At 48.8% G+C, this 17480-nt stretch overlaps 7 protein-coding genes across 7 annotated transcripts; 5 read left to right on the top strand and 2 right to left on the bottom strand.

Moving 5' to 3' along the window:
• Positions 1-238: 238 nt before the first annotated feature.
• N7479_002449 (glycosyltransferase family 69 protein) lies at positions 239-1804 on the bottom strand (the record flags this gene model as incomplete). The annotated part of the gene is made up of 1 exon (XM_057250146.1): positions 239-1804. One exon carries the CDS (start codon positions 1802-1804, stop codon positions 239-241), a length of 1566 nt encoding a protein of 521 aa, XP_057114578.1.
• A 556-nt stretch (positions 1805-2360) lies between these two features.
• N7479_002450 (uncharacterized protein) lies at positions 2361-2954 on the top strand (the record flags this gene model as incomplete). Its single annotated transcript, XM_057250147.1, has 1 exon — positions 2361-2954. The coding sequence occupies one exon, from the start codon at positions 2361-2363 to the stop codon at positions 2952-2954; it is 594 nt and encodes a 197-aa protein (XP_057114579.1).
• Positions 2955-5074: 2120 nt separating this feature from the next.
• Positions 5075-7137, top strand: mirC (siderochrome-iron transporter MirC; the record flags this gene model as incomplete). Its single annotated transcript, XM_057250148.1, has 5 exons — positions 5075-5295; positions 5353-5483; positions 5547-6281; positions 6336-6997; positions 7048-7137. The coding sequence occupies 5 exons, from the start codon at positions 5075-5077 to the stop codon at positions 7135-7137; spliced, it is 1839 nt and encodes a 612-aa protein (XP_057114580.1).
• A 2114-nt stretch (positions 7138-9251) lies between these two features.
• cdc42 (Rho family GTPase CDC42) lies at positions 9252-10095 on the top strand (the record flags this gene model as incomplete). Its single annotated transcript, XM_057250149.1, has 4 exons — positions 9252-9271; positions 9361-9480; positions 9579-9957; positions 10033-10095. 4 exons carry the CDS (start codon positions 9252-9254, stop codon positions 10093-10095), a joined length of 582 nt encoding a protein of 193 aa, XP_057114581.1.
• Positions 10096-11304: 1209 nt separating this feature from the next.
• On the bottom strand, positions 11305-12668 carry N7479_002453 (agmatinase; the record flags this gene model as incomplete). The annotated part of the gene is made up of 3 exons (XM_057250150.1): positions 11305-12275; positions 12350-12476; positions 12540-12668. 3 exons carry the CDS (start codon positions 12666-12668, stop codon positions 11305-11307), a joined length of 1227 nt encoding a protein of 408 aa, XP_057114582.1.
• Positions 12669-12909: 241 nt separating this feature from the next.
• Positions 12910-14912, top strand: N7479_002454 (putative beta-ketoacyl synthase (Cem1); the record flags this gene model as incomplete). The annotated part of the gene is made up of 6 exons (XM_057250151.1): positions 12910-12961; positions 13391-13557; positions 13632-13739; positions 13792-13863; positions 13921-14703; positions 14751-14912. The coding sequence occupies 6 exons, from the start codon at positions 12910-12912 to the stop codon at positions 14910-14912; spliced, it is 1344 nt and encodes a 447-aa protein (XP_057114583.1).
• Positions 14913-15339: 427 nt separating this feature from the next.
• N7479_002455 (deubiquitination module subunit SGF73) lies at positions 15340-16763 on the top strand (the record flags this gene model as incomplete). The annotated part of the gene is made up of 4 exons (XM_057250152.1): positions 15340-15367; positions 15481-15594; positions 15650-16288; positions 16357-16763. The coding sequence occupies 4 exons, from the start codon at positions 15340-15342 to the stop codon at positions 16761-16763; spliced, it is 1188 nt and encodes a 395-aa protein (XP_057114584.1).
• Between the last annotated feature and the right edge of the window lie 717 nt (positions 16764-17480).

Below are 17480 nucleotides of genomic sequence, written 5' to 3' on the forward strand. Positions count from 1 at the left end.
AAGGGGATAATTCCGCGCTAGCCGCGGAATGTTTGCGGCAATGTAATGCTCAGTAGTCTACATTCGGATGTTAAATCGACAGTTCAGAGTTGTGAACATTAGTATGCATATGTATTATTCATTTATCCACTAAAGCTCCCCAATAAAACTACCAATACACCGAAGACACCGAAAGATGAGCAAATCTATAAGACAAGAATGGGGAGAATGCGCATCTGACCCCAAAACATTAAAGCTTCTACAACGGGACAGGAATACTCTCGAATCCTTTCTGCCCGGGCTTACGGTTTTCAACAATAACTTGAAGGCCACGACGACCACAATAGCCATCATTGCCCGCAACCCGATCAACGACTTCAAAAGAGCCGCCACCTTCTTTTGCAGCATTTGGAACCCACACAGTCTCCTGCACAGTTTGACCGGGGACTTCCGCGCGACGAGGATTGTGCCAAGGCAGACCGACAATGTGATTCCCTAGGTTGTGGAGGAACGAGTATAGCCTCTCGAAGCGACGGGTGACTCCCAGCCAAGAGAGGGTGCGGTGATCATAGGCGGTTCGCACGAATGGGTTCATGTAGATGCCCGTATCGGTGATCTCGTCGACATTGGTTGGTGGGTCTTGGATGTCTGCATGGATGAGGCAGCATTCGGACGCTTCCCAGAAGAGATCTTTTCCAGCGCGGAAGCGTGCGGGGTTAGGGGTCGTAGGTGGCGAGCCGGTTTGGAAGTATTTGGCATCAAATGCCACGATTCCGCCCCAGCAGCTGCGCACTCGCACTGCGTCTTTGCCAGCCAGCACATCGCGGCGGCTCTCGCCTTTTCCGGATGAGGTGAACCATGGATAGAAGGGGAGACCCATGCTGTAACCTTCAAGATCGCGGGTGGCGTATGTATCGTAGAATTTGATAGGGTTGTCGAAGTCTACGGCGCAGGCTGCACGGTATTGGGCAACGCCATCTTCGTTGGCGTTTGTTGAGAATAGGAGCTGAGGGACATCGGCGGGGTGGAAAAGGATATCGTTCAGATAAAGTAGCTTATCGAAATTCTTCTCCGGGTGGTCGGTCAATGGTTGTAGTGCTTTGTTCCGAACCTGCGCTAGGTATTCGATGCGCTTGATTCGCTTTGATCCACCAGGAATGGTCACAGTCGGTATAGTCTTCGGATCCAGGTGCTTTTCAGACACAATGGATTTCTGGCACTTCACTTTCTCCTCTAACGCGCGCAGTGCTCGCTCTCCTTCCTCGCCACTGTCATTCTCGTAGATGCTCAGGAATACATTGTCGGGCCCAAGAAGATCAATCAACTCCAGAAGTTGCGTTCCCCATTGGCCCTGAGCAAGTTCGCCACCACTGTCGTACAAACTTGCTGCAATAAAGACCTTCTCTTGGCGGGGATTGCCTCGGCCGGGATATGAGCTCTCGAGTACTGTTTTGCGGAGTGCAGAGTAATGCGCGGGCAGATGGGTATATGACGGGAGGAGTAGCGAGGTGAAAAGCGCGAGGACGAAAACGATGCCGGCGACGACGGGGAGGTAGCAACAGCGGCGAATACAGAAACGTCGAGAACAGCTCGGTCGTGGTGTGCCTGCAAGGGCCGGTCTGGATGGGTTATTCAGGCGGCGATAACCTGCTGATGCCGAGGAGATAATTCTAGAGAACCATGGCAGTTGGCGTTTGCCAAATTTGGATGAAGAGGGGACTTGTGCTTCAAAATCATCCTCGTCGAGGTTGAACGTCCCCTGCGAGTCAACTGAGGACCGTGAGGCAAGCTCCCATTCATCGGGATGAAGTAGTCGTGCAGTCATGATGGATCGTGTCACCAAATGGGTACATGCCCTTGGGACTTATCTTCAACTGCAAATTGATCTAATAAAGTGGCACGCTCCAGCCATTATCGATATCAAAAAGCAACTTGTTCAATGATTTTCCTTGGGGCCCCGTGGAGAACTTACGTCATCATCCCCGATCACGTGTTGCCAGACAAGTATATGATGTACAATGTAGATCTCGAATGTTTCTGGGCTTCAATGAATATCATTATAGATAGAAAAATGAACCTCTGAAAGTAATAAATTGAGAATATATCGTCCATTCCGTCATTTGGGCGGCTCCAGTATAAAGAAACGTGTAACATGTTTTTCCGATGGAGGTTCCGATATGTAGTGACGTAGCTGAAGTTAGGGCTGCCTGTTTTGTTCGCCCGGATGAAATCATTTATCTTTCTGCTTACTCTCTATGTTAACTTACTCAGATCCTCAGTTTTCCGCTCCAAACCCACTCAGTAGTCCAAATATCTACATGGTGACTGAACATACTTCATCTCGGATCATACCACTGTTTCCCCGCATTCCACAGCCCACCATGTCGCAATCACAATTCAAATTCGCCAACTCAGATGCCGAAGTGCCAGGCAACGGTACTCTTCCTTCAGAGTTTACCATCAAAGCACCAGCTTCCACAGATATATGGGCCAAGCCGCCCTCCACCTTCCGCTTCTCAGCCCCGATCTTGTACAGGTCTATGCCGCTGAAGTCATTCAAGCGGGCCCGCGTCGCCTTCAATGCCCATTGGGAGAAGAACTATGATCAGGGTGGCCTAATTCTCATCCTAAATACCGCCGATGGTGGTCAGAAGTGGGTGAAGAGTGGCATTGAACTCACCCATGGCAGACCCCACCTCAGCGTCGTTGCCAAAGACAACTGGGCGGATTGGAGCTTGCTCCCAGTGCCCTCAGGTGGTAATCTGGCAACCCTTGAGCTGGTTAAGGAAAAGGACAACAGCCTGTGGATCTATCTTGTGGAGGGTTTGGAGAAGTCTCCTATCCGGGAGGTCACTTGGGTCTTTGAGGAGGAGAATGTGAAGGACTTGTGGGTTGGTCTCTATGCTGCCCGGCCCTCAAATGAGGGTGGGGAGTTGCCTGTCCATTTTGGTTCCTTGGTTATAGACCAGGAATAGATTGACGGGATGTTGATAGCTAAATGCCCCAATAAGTAAATGGCCATGGCCATGGCGAACAATCAGGATATACATATATGATGAACAGAATAGTTGGAACAATGAAGTAAAGCAAGACTACCTTTGACCATTGTAATGAAGAACAGTAGAACATTCATGAGCTGCCTAGGTAGAAATAAAGATACTGGCTTGCTACTTTGCACAGAGATACATACCACGGCTCCACAGGGGTTCTAGGTCCCCCTGTACATGTCCAAAGAGGACGGATATGGCGCAGATCAGCCGATGTGCAGATCAGCCGATGTGCATATAGCTTTCAGTCAATAAAATTGATTTCTAAACGTCTCTAATTGTTAGTTATTTCATTGTTTGATCTTTGTCATGGCGGATGATCAGTCACTAACTAGTGTACTCGCTAGTGATTTATCAGGTACTTTGAGCACATATCTACAAATACATCATACACATTAATTATTTGTGATTCTGGTATCATTAAATGGAATTTAAGTTATGTATTTGATGTCTAAATTTTACTTTTGGATCTCTACCTATGTTTGTCTTTTCATATTTTGATATTAGTAATATGATATCCTATAACTAACTAACTATTTGTACACCCTGTTAACTTGAGAGTATCAGCCTCCAGCTCCCCGATCGGAGTTATCTGATCCTACTATATCTACTTAGTGCAGTGTAATCCCGATAATCGGGTGTATGCACTGCACGAGTCCTATTCCAGATGCCGAGGTCACACCAATCGCGTGTTAATATGACACAAGTGGAGAAAGTAAATTAGAGATTCCTTCTCTTTTGTTTCACCCCTTTTTTTCCTTCTATATTTCCTTTTAACTACATATGTTGTATGTACGGAGTATATACTCTGTATGTTGTACTCCGTAGTATGTATATCAATGCAGAAGATCGGGTCATCGGCTCCATTATTCCGGCAGTGACCTGATGTTTCTCGGAGTTGAATCAACAGGGTAGCAATGCATGTGGCTGCCAGATAGTGGAGACATGTTCTATAGTCATGCAACTTCTTCCATGAAAAAAGAAAGGAAGAACTTGCTTAAACCCGAATCAATACAACAGGGATCAGAAAAAAATCAAACTTCCATCTTATCTGATTATGTGAACCAGGAAAAAGTGACTTGGCAGTACCAAAGTTCAGCCCATGCCACCAAGTGAACAGATGTATCCTGCGGGTACCCCTCCAATTGTAACCAAATAGTGCCCGTGCATGTGGAAACTCCACCTTTTTTTTAATTTTCCTCTCCAACACATCTTTCTATGTATTATATCTTTGGGAAAACACGCTGAACATCTGGGAATTTCAATATCCCAGAATGATGACTGGACTACGGTTGTGACACTCGTGGACAGTTTTCTTGGACTTTTTTGGTGCAGCATCCTGGAATGTTAGAGCTGAGATCAGACCTCAGCCTCTCACCTCACGTCTCTGCCATCAGACCCCATCAACGTGCATAAGTGCGACCGACGATCGGGCTCGGGGTCATTTTGCGCAGAAAAAAAAGCCCCAAGACCTACTCCGTACAGGCCTAAACTCTTCAAGGCTTCCCCTTACATTTTGGGCGTCCCCTCCGAAGCACGGCGGATCTACCCATACGCCAACTTGCCCCATAACTGCCTACCGGATCCTGCTTCTTACATACAATAGCCCTTCATGAACCGGGCAAGCGCGCTTCCACAACTTTTCCCATATTGTGCCCCATATTTATTTCCTTCTTGTCTTGTCCTACTCCGGTCTCCGATTCGCTGTTGAGATCTCGTGTTGTGGTTTCTTTTTCCAGGTGGGCCTGACTGGCTTCGGCTACCTGGCTGAAGAGCACCTGAGAGTATTTGCTTATTAGAGCAGGCTTTCATCCCTTTTATGTGATACGCCCGCCACTACTTACATCTGATGTCGCATGAACTGTTTTTATTTTTATGGTCTTTTTTCCGCTTAACCGCCGCTTCCAAGATCGCCGTCTTTTGTATATGGTTTCTACCAATCCAAAACTGAACTCTCTTACTGGTTGTTCTTATATGGACGCTGTTCATTAGAGAATACTCCTGTTGAACGTATACGACCTTGTGGTAACGGTGCATCGGTCACGGAGATGCCACTTCCTGATCCATGCTCAGGACCGTCCTACGGCACTATCGAACACGAAGACGCCCAAATGGAGGATGAAAGACATCAGCTGCTGCAGGATGACTACGAGGTTGAGGGCCAGTCTAGTGGACTGTCTACACCGGATGAAGTGCAGGAGGGAGTCCGAAAGATTGAAGCCATCAATATGACTTGGACAACTAAGTCTTTGATGGTGGCCTACGTCAGGTTCGTGTGGCTTGCGGTCCCTTGCCTTGGGTAACCCCCTGCTGACTTGGCGCATAGTATATTCCTCATGGCATTTTGCACGTCGCTGGAAGGTCAGACTGTGATGTCACTGTCTGCATATGCGACGAGTTCATTCAGCAAACACGCGTTGATCTCGACTGTCCTCGTTATTCAAAATGTGGTCAATGGTGAGAGTTTACCACTTCGTCCCAAAGGAATGAGCCCGCCGCTAATAGTTCGTCGATCCCTAGCTGTCATCAAACCCCCTATGGCTAAGATCGCCGACGTATTCGGTCGCTTCGAGGCTTTCTGTTTGAGCATCCTTATATACATGTTGGGATACATCCAAATGGCCGCCTCTACCAATGTCCAGACCTACGCCTCTGCCCAAATCTTCTACTCCGCCGGTTCGACAGGCTTACAGATTCTCCAACAAGTCTTCATTGCCGACAGCAGTGACTTGCTGAATCGTGCTTTCCTCGCCCTTCTGCCCGAATTCCCATTCTTGGTTACGGTCTGGCTCGGGCCGACCATTGCGGGCGCCGTGCTGCGCAATAGTTCATGGCGATGGGGTTATGGAATGTGGGCTATTATCTTGCCTGCATCCTTCCTGCCACTCGCTCTTACACTGCTCTTCAACCAACGTAAGGCCCAGAGATTGAATCTGATCAAGAAGCGGACCAGAAAACGAACGGACGTGGTCAGCGTCATGCGTCGGACCTGGTACGATCTGGACGTGGGCGGACTGGCCCTTTTGTCCGCTGCCGTCACATTAATTTTGGTACCTTTGACTCTTGCGTCCCACGCAAAGAACGGATGGAAAAATGTCAGTATTTTGGTCATGATCGCGCTTGGTGTTGTTTGCATGTGTCTGCTACCCCTCTGGGAGACTTCACGGAGATTGGCTCCTAAGCCCCTACTCTCTCTACACCTCCTCAAGCAGAGAACTGCTCTTGCGGGCTGTGCATTGGCGTTCTGGTATTTCAGTAAGTTGATTATTCCATCGATCTTCCAGGTTTTTTTTCGTTAACCTTATCTAGTGGCCTTCTACTTTTCCGTTCAGCCTTATCTGTATTCCTACCTGCAGGTTGTACAAGGGTACGACGTTGCCACTGCCGGTCGTGTCACCCAGACCTTTTCTTTTGCCTCAACCATTTCTGCATTCGGCGTATCAATCCTCATCAAGTATACCCGACGATATCGCATTTACATTACTATCGGATGTATTGTGTACATGGCCGGCCTAGCCCTAATGCTCCTGTGCCGAGGAGAAGGAGCCTCGCACTTCCAAGTCCTTGGCACACAAATCTTAGTTGGCGTTGGTGGCGGTCTGATTAACGTGCCCGTCCAACTGGGCGTCCAAGCATCCGCCAGTCACCAGGAAGTCGCAGCAGCCACTGCAATGTTCCTCACTTCCATGGAGATGGGCGGTGCAGTCGGCGCCGCTATCTCAGGAGCCGTTTGGTCCTCGTCCGTCCCACACAAACTTCTCCTCTACCTCCCTGAGGGAAGCAAGAGCCAAGCTGCTGAGATTTTCGGCAAGCTGACCACCGCTCTGTCGTACCCAGTGGGATCTGCAACCCGCATTGCTATCAACCGTGCGTACCAAGAGACCATGAATAGGCTGTTGACGCTGGCTGTCATCGCCACTCTCCCCCTCATTCCGTTGAGTCTTCTTATGGTCAACTACAAACTTGACAAGGTAAGTCGTCAAACAATGCTTTCCGATGATCTCCTCTGACTTAGTTCTAGATGGGCTACGGTAGTCCCGAACCCCGGGCCGACCCTGCTCCAGTTGAGGCAGGGCCCAGCTCGGATAACAGACGCTCCAAACGAACCTAAACTCGAAAATTCCTGTGCATTCACGGCACACGACTATTACGACCTTACGATCTAAACCTCTTTGTGTGGCTTTTTCATGGCTTAATTTTGCCATTGCATCTCGATATAAACCAGCAAGCGACGCTTTGTGTTGCGTGAGCAAGGTGCGACACATCCTCGATATATTCTGTTCACCTGGACTGGACGACGAGCCAGTCAATTCTTTGCGTTCGGCGTCACTATTTATTTATTCTGGGATTAGAGGTATCTATCTTTTTAAGACCGTAACAATTCAACACACCTGGATAGATGTAGGTCAAGCATAATCCGTACAATCCAAAAGACACCGGCGCTTTCGATCTGACAGCAATCTTCCACTGAAACCAAGCGATTATTCCGATCTGGCCGGCTTGCCGCTCTAAGACCCTCGGGCAGTAACATGTTTCTCTCAGCCATTCCTGCAGGGGTCTTGTTTCTCTGCAACGGTCAGAAATAGAGTTAGTGATTCCGCCAGGTTGGCGCGCACACTAGACAAGGTACTTTGCATATACCAGAATCCAATATCCCGGTCTAGTCCAGCCCAGACTTCACGCATCGCGGCCTTATATCCACTGCTATCCGTCACGGGAATGATTCAGATTCATATTTAGATTTGACTTTATTTCGAGATTTCGATAGTCTAGCTAGACCCGTAGCTACTGAATCAGCGCTTAGATTTTTTTTTTTCTCTTTTACTACCCTCTCCTCTCCCCTCTCTAGCCCATCCCCTAGCTCTTATTCAGCTCGTATATGTGCCACACCCCGGGGGGGAAGACCCCAGGCCCCATACGCACCACGCCTATCCACGTATATTGCCCGTGCATGTACCTGCATATATGCATGCATGCATACCAGATACCGCGACGGAGGGGCTTAGAGATAGGAATTGAATTTGCCCGGCACCCCTGGCATGTGCATGTGCTTACTGTAAACGTATACTGTACAGGGATACGGAGTACGCACACTGTTCAAATCCATGGACAACATACGGATGCCATGTCAGCTGTCAGCGGTCAGCCATTCAGAGGTCATACTTAGTCAGTAGGGTGAGCCAAGGGCCTCGAACACCCAGTGAAGAGCCATGGTTGTGGAGAGATTAGACCTGGATTGGGCTGCCAAGCTGAGATGGGAACAAGCCACTGACGGAGAGTACCGAGTAGATAAGAACTAGAGTATGTTGGACTTGGATCGTGTTGGACTGTATGAAATGTACTGTGTATAAACTATGTATAGATACCGATGTATGGATTGTATTTTTTATTGGACTTAGATCTCTTACATAGTACTCCGTACACGTCGATGTAAAACGGGTTGAAAAGGGGATATTTAGGGCCGAAGGGAGACCGGGAACCCGTGATGGTGAAACGGGATTGAAATTGGGGGGGGGTTTTTTTTCTTAACTTGCTTTTTTTTAATCGGTTTCTTTCTTTTGTGTCACAGGAAAAGGAAGGTGAAAGAAAATAGTGACTCGAGGGGAAAAGGGGGGGAAATACTCCGGGGGTAACCTCTCCTTTTGTTCCTCGATAGCACTTTATAAGACTGAGACTTATACTTGGTATGTATTATTGGATTGATAGGTGTTTGGTACTTGGACACGTTGGATTGTTTCTAATGTAAGACTGTGATTCCCCTAGAAACCTTCGAGTCTAAAGAATAGACAGAGAATAATCATTGGATCACGGCGCTTAGCCGACAGCGGCTCGCCGTTGATATTTATAGTGTTTATAGGAGTCGAGGGGAGATTGAAGGAGATGAAGGGAGGTGAGATAGTGATACAGCCCGTTCGCTTGGCAGTAATGAGTGAGATAAAGGGAAAATATCGTATTAATATTCCAATTTTATCATATATAATTGTAGAAATTATATAAGAGCATACAATTTTTATGCCTAACTATCAGAATATCCTCTTAATATAAATACATAGGCTGTTAATCAAGCGAGAGCTGTACAGACCGTGTATCGAGACTAGCACCCGTCTAGACTCCATACTCTGCGGGTTGCCCCATTCAATCCAGACCACAGCTTCTTCCTCCCTTTTTGTCTCCCACACTCTTCTTCTCTAACACTCTTACATCAATACTTCCAAATAATTCAAAATGGTCGTCGCTACCATCAAGTATGTTATTCCATTTCCCTTCATCCACCCCCTCCTTGCCGAGTCGAAACCCCCTCTTCCAGATCTCATGGCTAACCCCAATCTCCCAGGTGTGTCGTGGTGGGGGACGGTGCAGTAGGAAAGACCTGTCTGCTCATCTCATACACAACGAACAAGTTCCCTTCGGAATATGTCCCCACCGTCTTCGACAACTACGCCGTGACCGTGATGTAAGTCATCCTCCGACGAACCCTCCCCTAAGAAAAAAATATTATACGTCAATCCAGCCTCAAAGAAACACTCCTAACCGATCACTCTACGAATTCAGGATCGGCGATGAGCCCTACACCCTTGGACTGTTTGATACCGCCGGTCAGGAGGATTACGACCGCCTGCGCCCGCTCTCCTACCCGCAGACTGACGTCTTCTTGGTCTGCTTCTCCGTCACCTCACCTGCCTCATTCGAGAACGTGCGCGAAAAGTGGTTCCCGGAAGTCCACCACCATTGTCCTGGTGTTCCCTGCCTGATCGTCGGCACCCAGACTGATTTGCGCGATGACGCCGCAGTGCGGGATAAGCTCGCCCGCCAGAAGATGTCCCCCATCCGCAAGGAAGACGGTGACCGGATGGCCAAGGAACTTGGCGCTGTCAAATATGTTGAGTGTTCCGCGCTCACACAGTATAAACTGAAGGATGTCTTTGATGAGGTACACCGAATCTTTTATTTTTGCTGCCTGATATCTCCACACCGCCACTGACCCATTATTTCTTCTACTTTCTAGGCTATTGTCGCGGCACTCGAACCTGCGCCCAAGAAGAAGTCAAGAGGTTGCCGCTTGCTGTGAACTTAATTTTCACGGACATATCGCAGGTTGGTCCGAATGCGACGGATAATGTTGCACTTGGGTTGATGCCTGGTTGACGCGCGCCTCGAAGCAGTTACGATGGAATGAACCTGTTTATTTCTCTTTTTCTCCTCTTTTTCACGTTCTATTGGGCGGCAAATATTTCTGGCTGGAATGGTTTTCTGGGATATCAAATTCAGCGACAAAAAAAAAGGGGGGGGGGGATATGGTCTTGTATTATGGCTAGCGATGCTATCTGAAGCGTTCCATATCTACATTTTCCAGTTGAAAATGCCTTCTGTGTTTTTCCTTGATCCCCATTCCTCTTATTTTGTCTCTGTTCGCATATCCCGGTTCGAGTTCTAGCCTCTCTAATTTGCTGTGTCCCTTCTCTGCTTCTTTTCTTGCTTCGCCTGGCTGCGTCTACCATCTTCAACGACCTGGGAGTTACTCTTGGGACTCGTCTCTTCTCACCTTTATCCTCCACCCTCATTCCTCTCCTTTACGAACTACAGCGACAGCAATTTTGACCTTTTCCTCCCCTTTTTGTCGCGTCGGCTATACTCCTCGCATCCCACCTATCACCTTCTCACCCGACGCTTTCACCTCTTTGGATCGTCTCTCTCGGCGTTGGACGTCAGGGCGTCGTGTTTTTGGTTATCGTCCCATATCCCTCATATGCCCCTGTCCTTTTCTCCTTCCTCACATGCTATTTAGTACCCCCAGCTTTGCGACCACCCCCGGACTATGAATTTGAGCTTGCTGTACCCTTCCCTTGCAGATCCGGCTTCTCTGCGTCTTTTTGCGTGTGATTTCGCCCTTTATTCCAATCCGATCTACTGTTGCCACTACTCACTATGCGCGCGCTCTTGATACAAGCATCTTTGTTCAGGCTCTTTCTGCTTTTGATCTTGCAGTTTTTCGAGTTATGTCTCACTGAAGAGCAACGTTATTTCTCTTAGAAAGTCGCAGCTAGTGGACTCCAATTCAACCAATTCTATGAAGTATTGCATTGCGTTTGCCTCCCGAGGTCCGATTTTCTGCCCACCTGGGCAGGTGGTCGGCTAAATAAGCTTCTACAAAGTAAGGTTACCTCGCTTCGATGCTATGACATCACTCTAGTTTATAACGTCAAGAAATCATTCAAGAAATCATATATCATTCATTCTTCACTTCGTTCATGCATCTCGTAGATCTAATTGTCCAACCTCAAAGCTCATCCTTACTCTCCTTCTTCTCAGCTCCCTCCTGCTCCATCCACCCATACCACCCACCAAGCTCCTCATCAACACCAGACTTAACAATGCTAGTAATAATTTCAAAGGCAACCTGCGCCGCCGCAAGAGCAGTAGTCTCCCCGTTATTATCATAAGCCGGTGAAACCTCCACAATATCAGCACCCACAATATTCAGCTTCTCCAATCCACGCAGAATCCGAATAAACTCGCGCGTAGTCCAGCCGCCAGGCTCAGGCGTTCCAGTTCCGGGCGCCGTAGACGGATCCAACACATCAATATCAACAGAAAGGTAAACAGGCTGCTCAGGATCAACTCCTGTCCGTGCAAGAATCTTATCAACAATTCCCATAGGACCAAGCTCATCAATATCATCCGCATGAATTCGGATAAATCCCTGCTCAGGTCCAGGGTTCGTGTAATCTCCCGCATCAACACCAGTGAGTCTCGTCCGCAGTCCTGCATGCGCAGATGTAGAATTACAAATCAGTCCCTCCCGACTCGCCTTGTGGAAGAACGACCCGTGGTTAAACTGAGTCTGTTCGGACTGCCAGTACGCGCTGTACCGAACAGGGTTCCACGTGTCGAGGTGCGCATCGAAGTGCACAACTGTTATCGGCTTCTGGTAGATCTGGTGCAGAGCCCGCAGCGCTGGCAGCGCAATGCTGTGGTCTCCACCAAGTGTCACAAGCTTGGGGTGTTTAGCGCCGATGCCGTTCGCCTTGGGGGCTTTGTTCACAATGCTGCGAGACCCAAGCTCCAGGAACGCTTCATACATCTGGCGCTCGGCGAGGCCATTGTCGAAGGGTGTGATGGGGATGTCGCCGCAGTCGGTGATCTTAGCCCAGGATTGGTATGGGTTGATTCCGGCGCGCGTGTTGTAGCTTGTTGGGGCCATTTGGCGCGCGCTCGCGGCGCGGATTGCGCGAGGTCCAAAGCGGGCTCCTGCGGGGGCTTGTTAGTAATTGCCTTCCTGGATGTGTTGAGTGACTGGGATTGGGAGGGGCTGGTTTTCGTACCTGGTCGGTAGCTGACGGCTGTATCGAACGGCGCACCAACAATGGCAACGTCGTAGTGCTCATCGGGCTCGATAAGACACTTCACCGGCTTCAAGTGGGCGAAGCTGGCAATGCCGGAGAAGGACCACTGGATAGTTACATGTTAGGAATGTTTGAGTTTTATTTCTTGGATATCGTAGTATTATCCTACCTCCTGATCCCACTTCTTGAGTAATTCCGCCCGTTCATGTTCGGGCACTACTTCGGCATTATCGTGGTGCGCGCAGGAGGCCGCGGAGCCGGCCAAAGCCAGTGTAAGGAAGGTTTTCCAAGTAGGCATAGTTGGAGTGATTGGGATGAAGTAAAAGGAAAGAATTGGGAATGAAGATAATTTATTTTTCTACATATCTCTCTGTCTCGTCAAGTTTCCTGAAGCAGTAGTGTTTGTAAAGGGAAAGACGAGCAGATAAGATGTGGTCGTCGTGCAGACTTTCCCTTCTTGGCTTTGGCCCGCTTTTCGGTTTTCTTTCTTTTGACACACCTTTGATACATAGCTTTTGTACAAAGCTATTGACGATGCAATGCGGCGAGTTGTTGTAACCGGTCTTGGGGCAGTGACCCCGCTGGGTGTAGGTGAGTTATTTCTTTTTTTTTTGGTTGCTTCTGTTCTGTTTTGATAGCTCCAAGGACGAACTTGGAGCTCACCTGGGCATGTTATCGGGTACCATGCATGCCATTCCGCAATTCCGCATTTCCGTATAGTCAGCAAGGCTATCCCTGCGAGCGCTCTACCCATCTCTGATTATCCGGGTGCTCGTGCGTGATATCCGATATCCCCGGACTCTGGGCTCTCGAGCTCCCTCTGCGTCTCCACTTCTCGCACCAGAAAGGGAAGGTTATCACAGCCAATGACGGAGGGTATGCGGATAGGTGCGGGACACTTAGAGATAAGAGACAGTACCCGCCATATACATACATACTAGGTCTCACTATACGTGTTTGATCGTACTTTAGTGTTTGGAATTTGTGAATGCTACTGACTGACACTGTGTTTGGCTGCAGGGATTCGGCGTACATGGAAACGCTTGCTAGATGGTCATTGCGGCGTTGTGAATGTGAAAGATCGCGATGAGCGCTTCGCTGAGCAGCCCTGTCAGGTTGCTGCTGTTGTGCCACAGGGCAGTCGCGAGAATGGGGGTTGGACTGCCTCGGAATGGTTGAGTCGGGGTGTATGTTTTTTTCCCACTACCTCCACTTTGTGATTTGTGTTTGGTTTGCAATGCTGACGATTCGGGATGGATAGGAAGAGCGGAAAATGGCCCAGTTTGCACAATATGCCATGGCAGCAACAGAAGAGGCGCTTCAAGATGCCGAGTGGAAGCCCGAGTCTTTTGAGCAGAGGGAGGCGACGGTATGTGTGAGAATAAGTGTTGGTATGACGGTTATACTGACTATGTTGATAGGGAGTCTGCCTGGGATCAGGCATTGGGAATTTTGATGAAATCTACAATACAGTCATCGCCTACCACAGGGGGGTGAGGCTATTTTATCGTGCATCGTCTAGGGAATTCCATAACTAACTTGTTGCACAGGGCTACAAGAAAGTAAATCCGTTATTCGTACCAAAGCTACTGATCAACCTTGGTGCTGGGCATATCTCTATGAAGCATGGGTTCATGGGCCCGAGCCACTCTGCAACGACAGCTTGCACGACTGGCGCCCATTCTATTGGCGATGCAGCTCGATTCATTGCCTGCGGCGATGCTGATGTGATGGTAGCAGGTGGCGCAGAGTCCTGTATCCATCCTTTGGCCATTGGCGGCTTTGCGCGTGCAAGAAGTCTAGCAACAGGATTTAACGATAATCCAGAGAAGGCATCAAGGCCATTCGATGCTGACCGTGTAGGCTTTGTTGTTGGCGAAGGTGCAGCTGTGATGATTCTCGAGGTATGTGTCCTGCTTTCTACGCACATACTATACAGCTCGATACTGATGTCTGAAATCCAGGAGCTAGAACATGCCCTCGCAAGAGGGGCACGGATCTATGCAGAACTCAGAGGATATGGCTGCTCCAGTGACGCACACCATATGACCTCGCCCAAGGAAAATGGCGAAGGCGCATTTTTGGCTATGAAAAAGGCGCTTAAGCAAGCCCAGTTACGCCCAGCTGCAGTTGACTATGTCAATGCACATGCAACTTCGACCATTGTCGGTGATGCTGCTGAGAACGCTGCTATCAAGGCGCTTTTGCTTGGCCCTGATGGCAGAGATAAGGCTGCTGATGTGAACGTCAGCAGCACAAAGGGTGCCCTCGGTCATCTACTTGGTGGTGCTGGTGCTATAGAAGCTTTGCTCAGTGTACTTGCAATCCATGAGGTGAGTTGCTGAAATACTGTGCTAGGGTTTCTGCTAACAGGGGACAGAATACTATGCCACCTACTATCAACCTAGATCGCTTGGCCGATGGGTTTGATTGCAACTATGCGCCAAAAGATCCCCAGTCACGACAGATTGATGTTGCCTTGACAAATAGCTTTGGCTTTGGTGGCACAAACAGTAGCCTTTGCTTTTCAAACTATTCATGATCTTTGTTCTTAGGATACGATATTGTATGATATTTTTGTTTCGACTATAACTGATTTCTAGGGCCAGAAGCTTGGCATGTACTGATTTGCCTACAAATAATCGCTACCTGATTGATCTGATTGATCTGATTGACCAACAATGTACTATATTAAGAGATTGATTGAAAGAACACCAATACCGCCATTGATCATTCTCAACAATAAACTGGAAATGTTACGCTTCAAGTACAATATAAGCTAAATTATCTATTCACTACTAGATCAACAGATGGCACGTGATTAATCCTACTGCGGAGCCCCAGCCCGATCTTGACTCCGGAGACTGAACTTATTCCTTTATAACCACACCACCCACGCCATTTCAAAGGCTTTTCTGAGTGATAAGAAACTGCTCTGTCTCTCACTCATCTTTCAGTTTGCGCTCACCATGGCGAACAGTGGTGACCCCGGTCGAGGTACGCAATACCTGGTTCCTATCAAAAGCGCAAAAGATCTGGGATACTTTGGCATCAAGCTCGGCGCATCTGAAATATATAAACGGTCTGAGCTAATCGTATGTTCTTGATAGGACCGGGAAGTCTGGTTGATGCTTCCGGGTACACCTTCACAGACAAGGATACCAAACCCGGCAAGATCAAGGTCAAGAAGACCTCCAAGGCGTCCACCAAGAAGAAGGCAGATGGTACAGCTCCTTGGACACGTTTCCATGAGCATTAATGATATTAACAAACACACAGAGGCCAAAGATGGCCCCATCGATACCTCCCCTACCGCCTCTCCCCTCCCCACCCTTGACAGCAAAGTCGTATCCGTGTTCCCAACCGGCAAGCCGCGCGAAGATGACCTCCTCGAGACCGTAATCTGCAAACATTGCAAGCGACCCACTCTTAAGCAAACCGCAGCGGATCATGTCCGCGGCTGCTTGAAGGCCAAGCAGGAGAAGGCGCGCAAGAAAAAGGAAGCCCGCGACGCGGCCAATCGCCTGAAGGCTGGCGACGATAGAGACGATGATGGACCCGACAAGATCGATGGAGACAACCCCAACATGGGCCAGAAGAGCGCCAAGAAGAGTGCCACCAAGGGCACCGAGGACGGCAACAAGAAGGGCAAAAAGCGCAAGGCCGATGAGGACGACGGTAGAGAGTCAAAGAAAAAGAAGAAGAAGGACGAGCCCAAGCAAAAGACGGCCAAGCCGAAGGGCCCTGTAGATGTCGAAAAACAGTGTGGTGTCACTCTTCCCAACGGCGCGCAGTGCGCGCGTTCCTTGACATGCAAGAGCCATTCAATGGGTGCTAAGCGCTCGGTTCCTGGTCGGACACTGCCGTATGATATGCTTCTCCAGCAGTATCAAAAGAAGAACCAGGCTCGCCAGCAGAGTAAGCTTGCTATCCTCCTGTTCGTGCTCACTATAGATCACGAGATGACTAACCCGTTGGAACTACAGAGGCTGCTATCGATGCCAACGCTCCTCTGCAGGAAGATATTGAGAACACCGGTCCCATTGACTCAGACGAAGAAAGAGATGCCGTCATGGCTGCCATTGCCCGTTCTGCTCCTCAGCCTCTTGTTCGCCACCCCATCATCACCACCAAGTCGAAGTACCGATACGTCCGCATCAAGGAGCAGATGTCGCATGCCATGGGAGTTCGGAACGGCGGTGGACTTTTCTCCAACGACGATAGCCAACCCCTTTTCGGTGGCATTTTTTTCTCGACTGTTGCAGCCGATTTGGACTCAGCTGCGTCTGTTGACGCCAATGGAGAGGCTGATGTCTCTGCTGGTGGAATGGATGCAGGTAAGAGGTCCGCTATCGCAGCTGGCCGCAAAACTCCGGTCACTTCAGCGACTTGATTGGCATATCAGTCGACTTCCGCAGGTGATGATTTATGACAACTCTCTTTTTGTTTGCGGTTGCGTTGGAGCTTTTACTGCCTGTTCTGGATACTGGATGCTGGCGTTCATAGGTGCAGGAGGACTACTGACCATCGCACCATTCTTTTTTTCTTCCCATCTTGCTCTTTCGATTTCCCTGGAAACGCCATGGGTACAGGCTGGTTCTGTCTGCTTTGAAAGGTGACGATATGATACCCCGGCTGGCGTGATATGTACATTTGAAGTTTCGAAAGTAGTTGCAATTGAATACTTTCCACATTATTGAGTTATGACTGATATATATATCTGTAAGCATATATGCTATCTGTAGTTGTACACAATATTCCAATAAATGCACTATGCAGGACCTAGCTCTATAGCCCAGACAGTGAAGCTATTCAGATTACGTGATATATGCCTGAGGCATCAGGGCGTCTCTCAACTCATTCCGTTCGCCGATTTATCCATTGTCTTTGAATCTAAAAGCATGAGCAAAGCGAGCCATACTCTGACCCTTGGGTGATCCTCTTTATTTGTTCTCTTCAAAGCCACCTGCAGCTGAAAAGCGCCTGGTTTATACTGTCGCGATTGCGGGCGAGTGCCCTTCTATCACTCCACCACCAAGCAAGCTCTCCGAGTCTTATTGATCGCAGTTCGACCCCCGTCTCTCGACTCTTGAGGGAAGTCCAAGCCTTC

The sequence above is a fragment of the Penicillium vulpinum genome, assembly GCF_028829585.1.
Source record: "Penicillium vulpinum strain IBT 29486 chromosome Unknown utg000001l_segment0_segment0, whole genome shotgun sequence".
Lineage (NCBI taxonomy): Eukaryota > Fungi > Ascomycota > Eurotiomycetes > Eurotiales > Aspergillaceae > Penicillium > Penicillium vulpinum.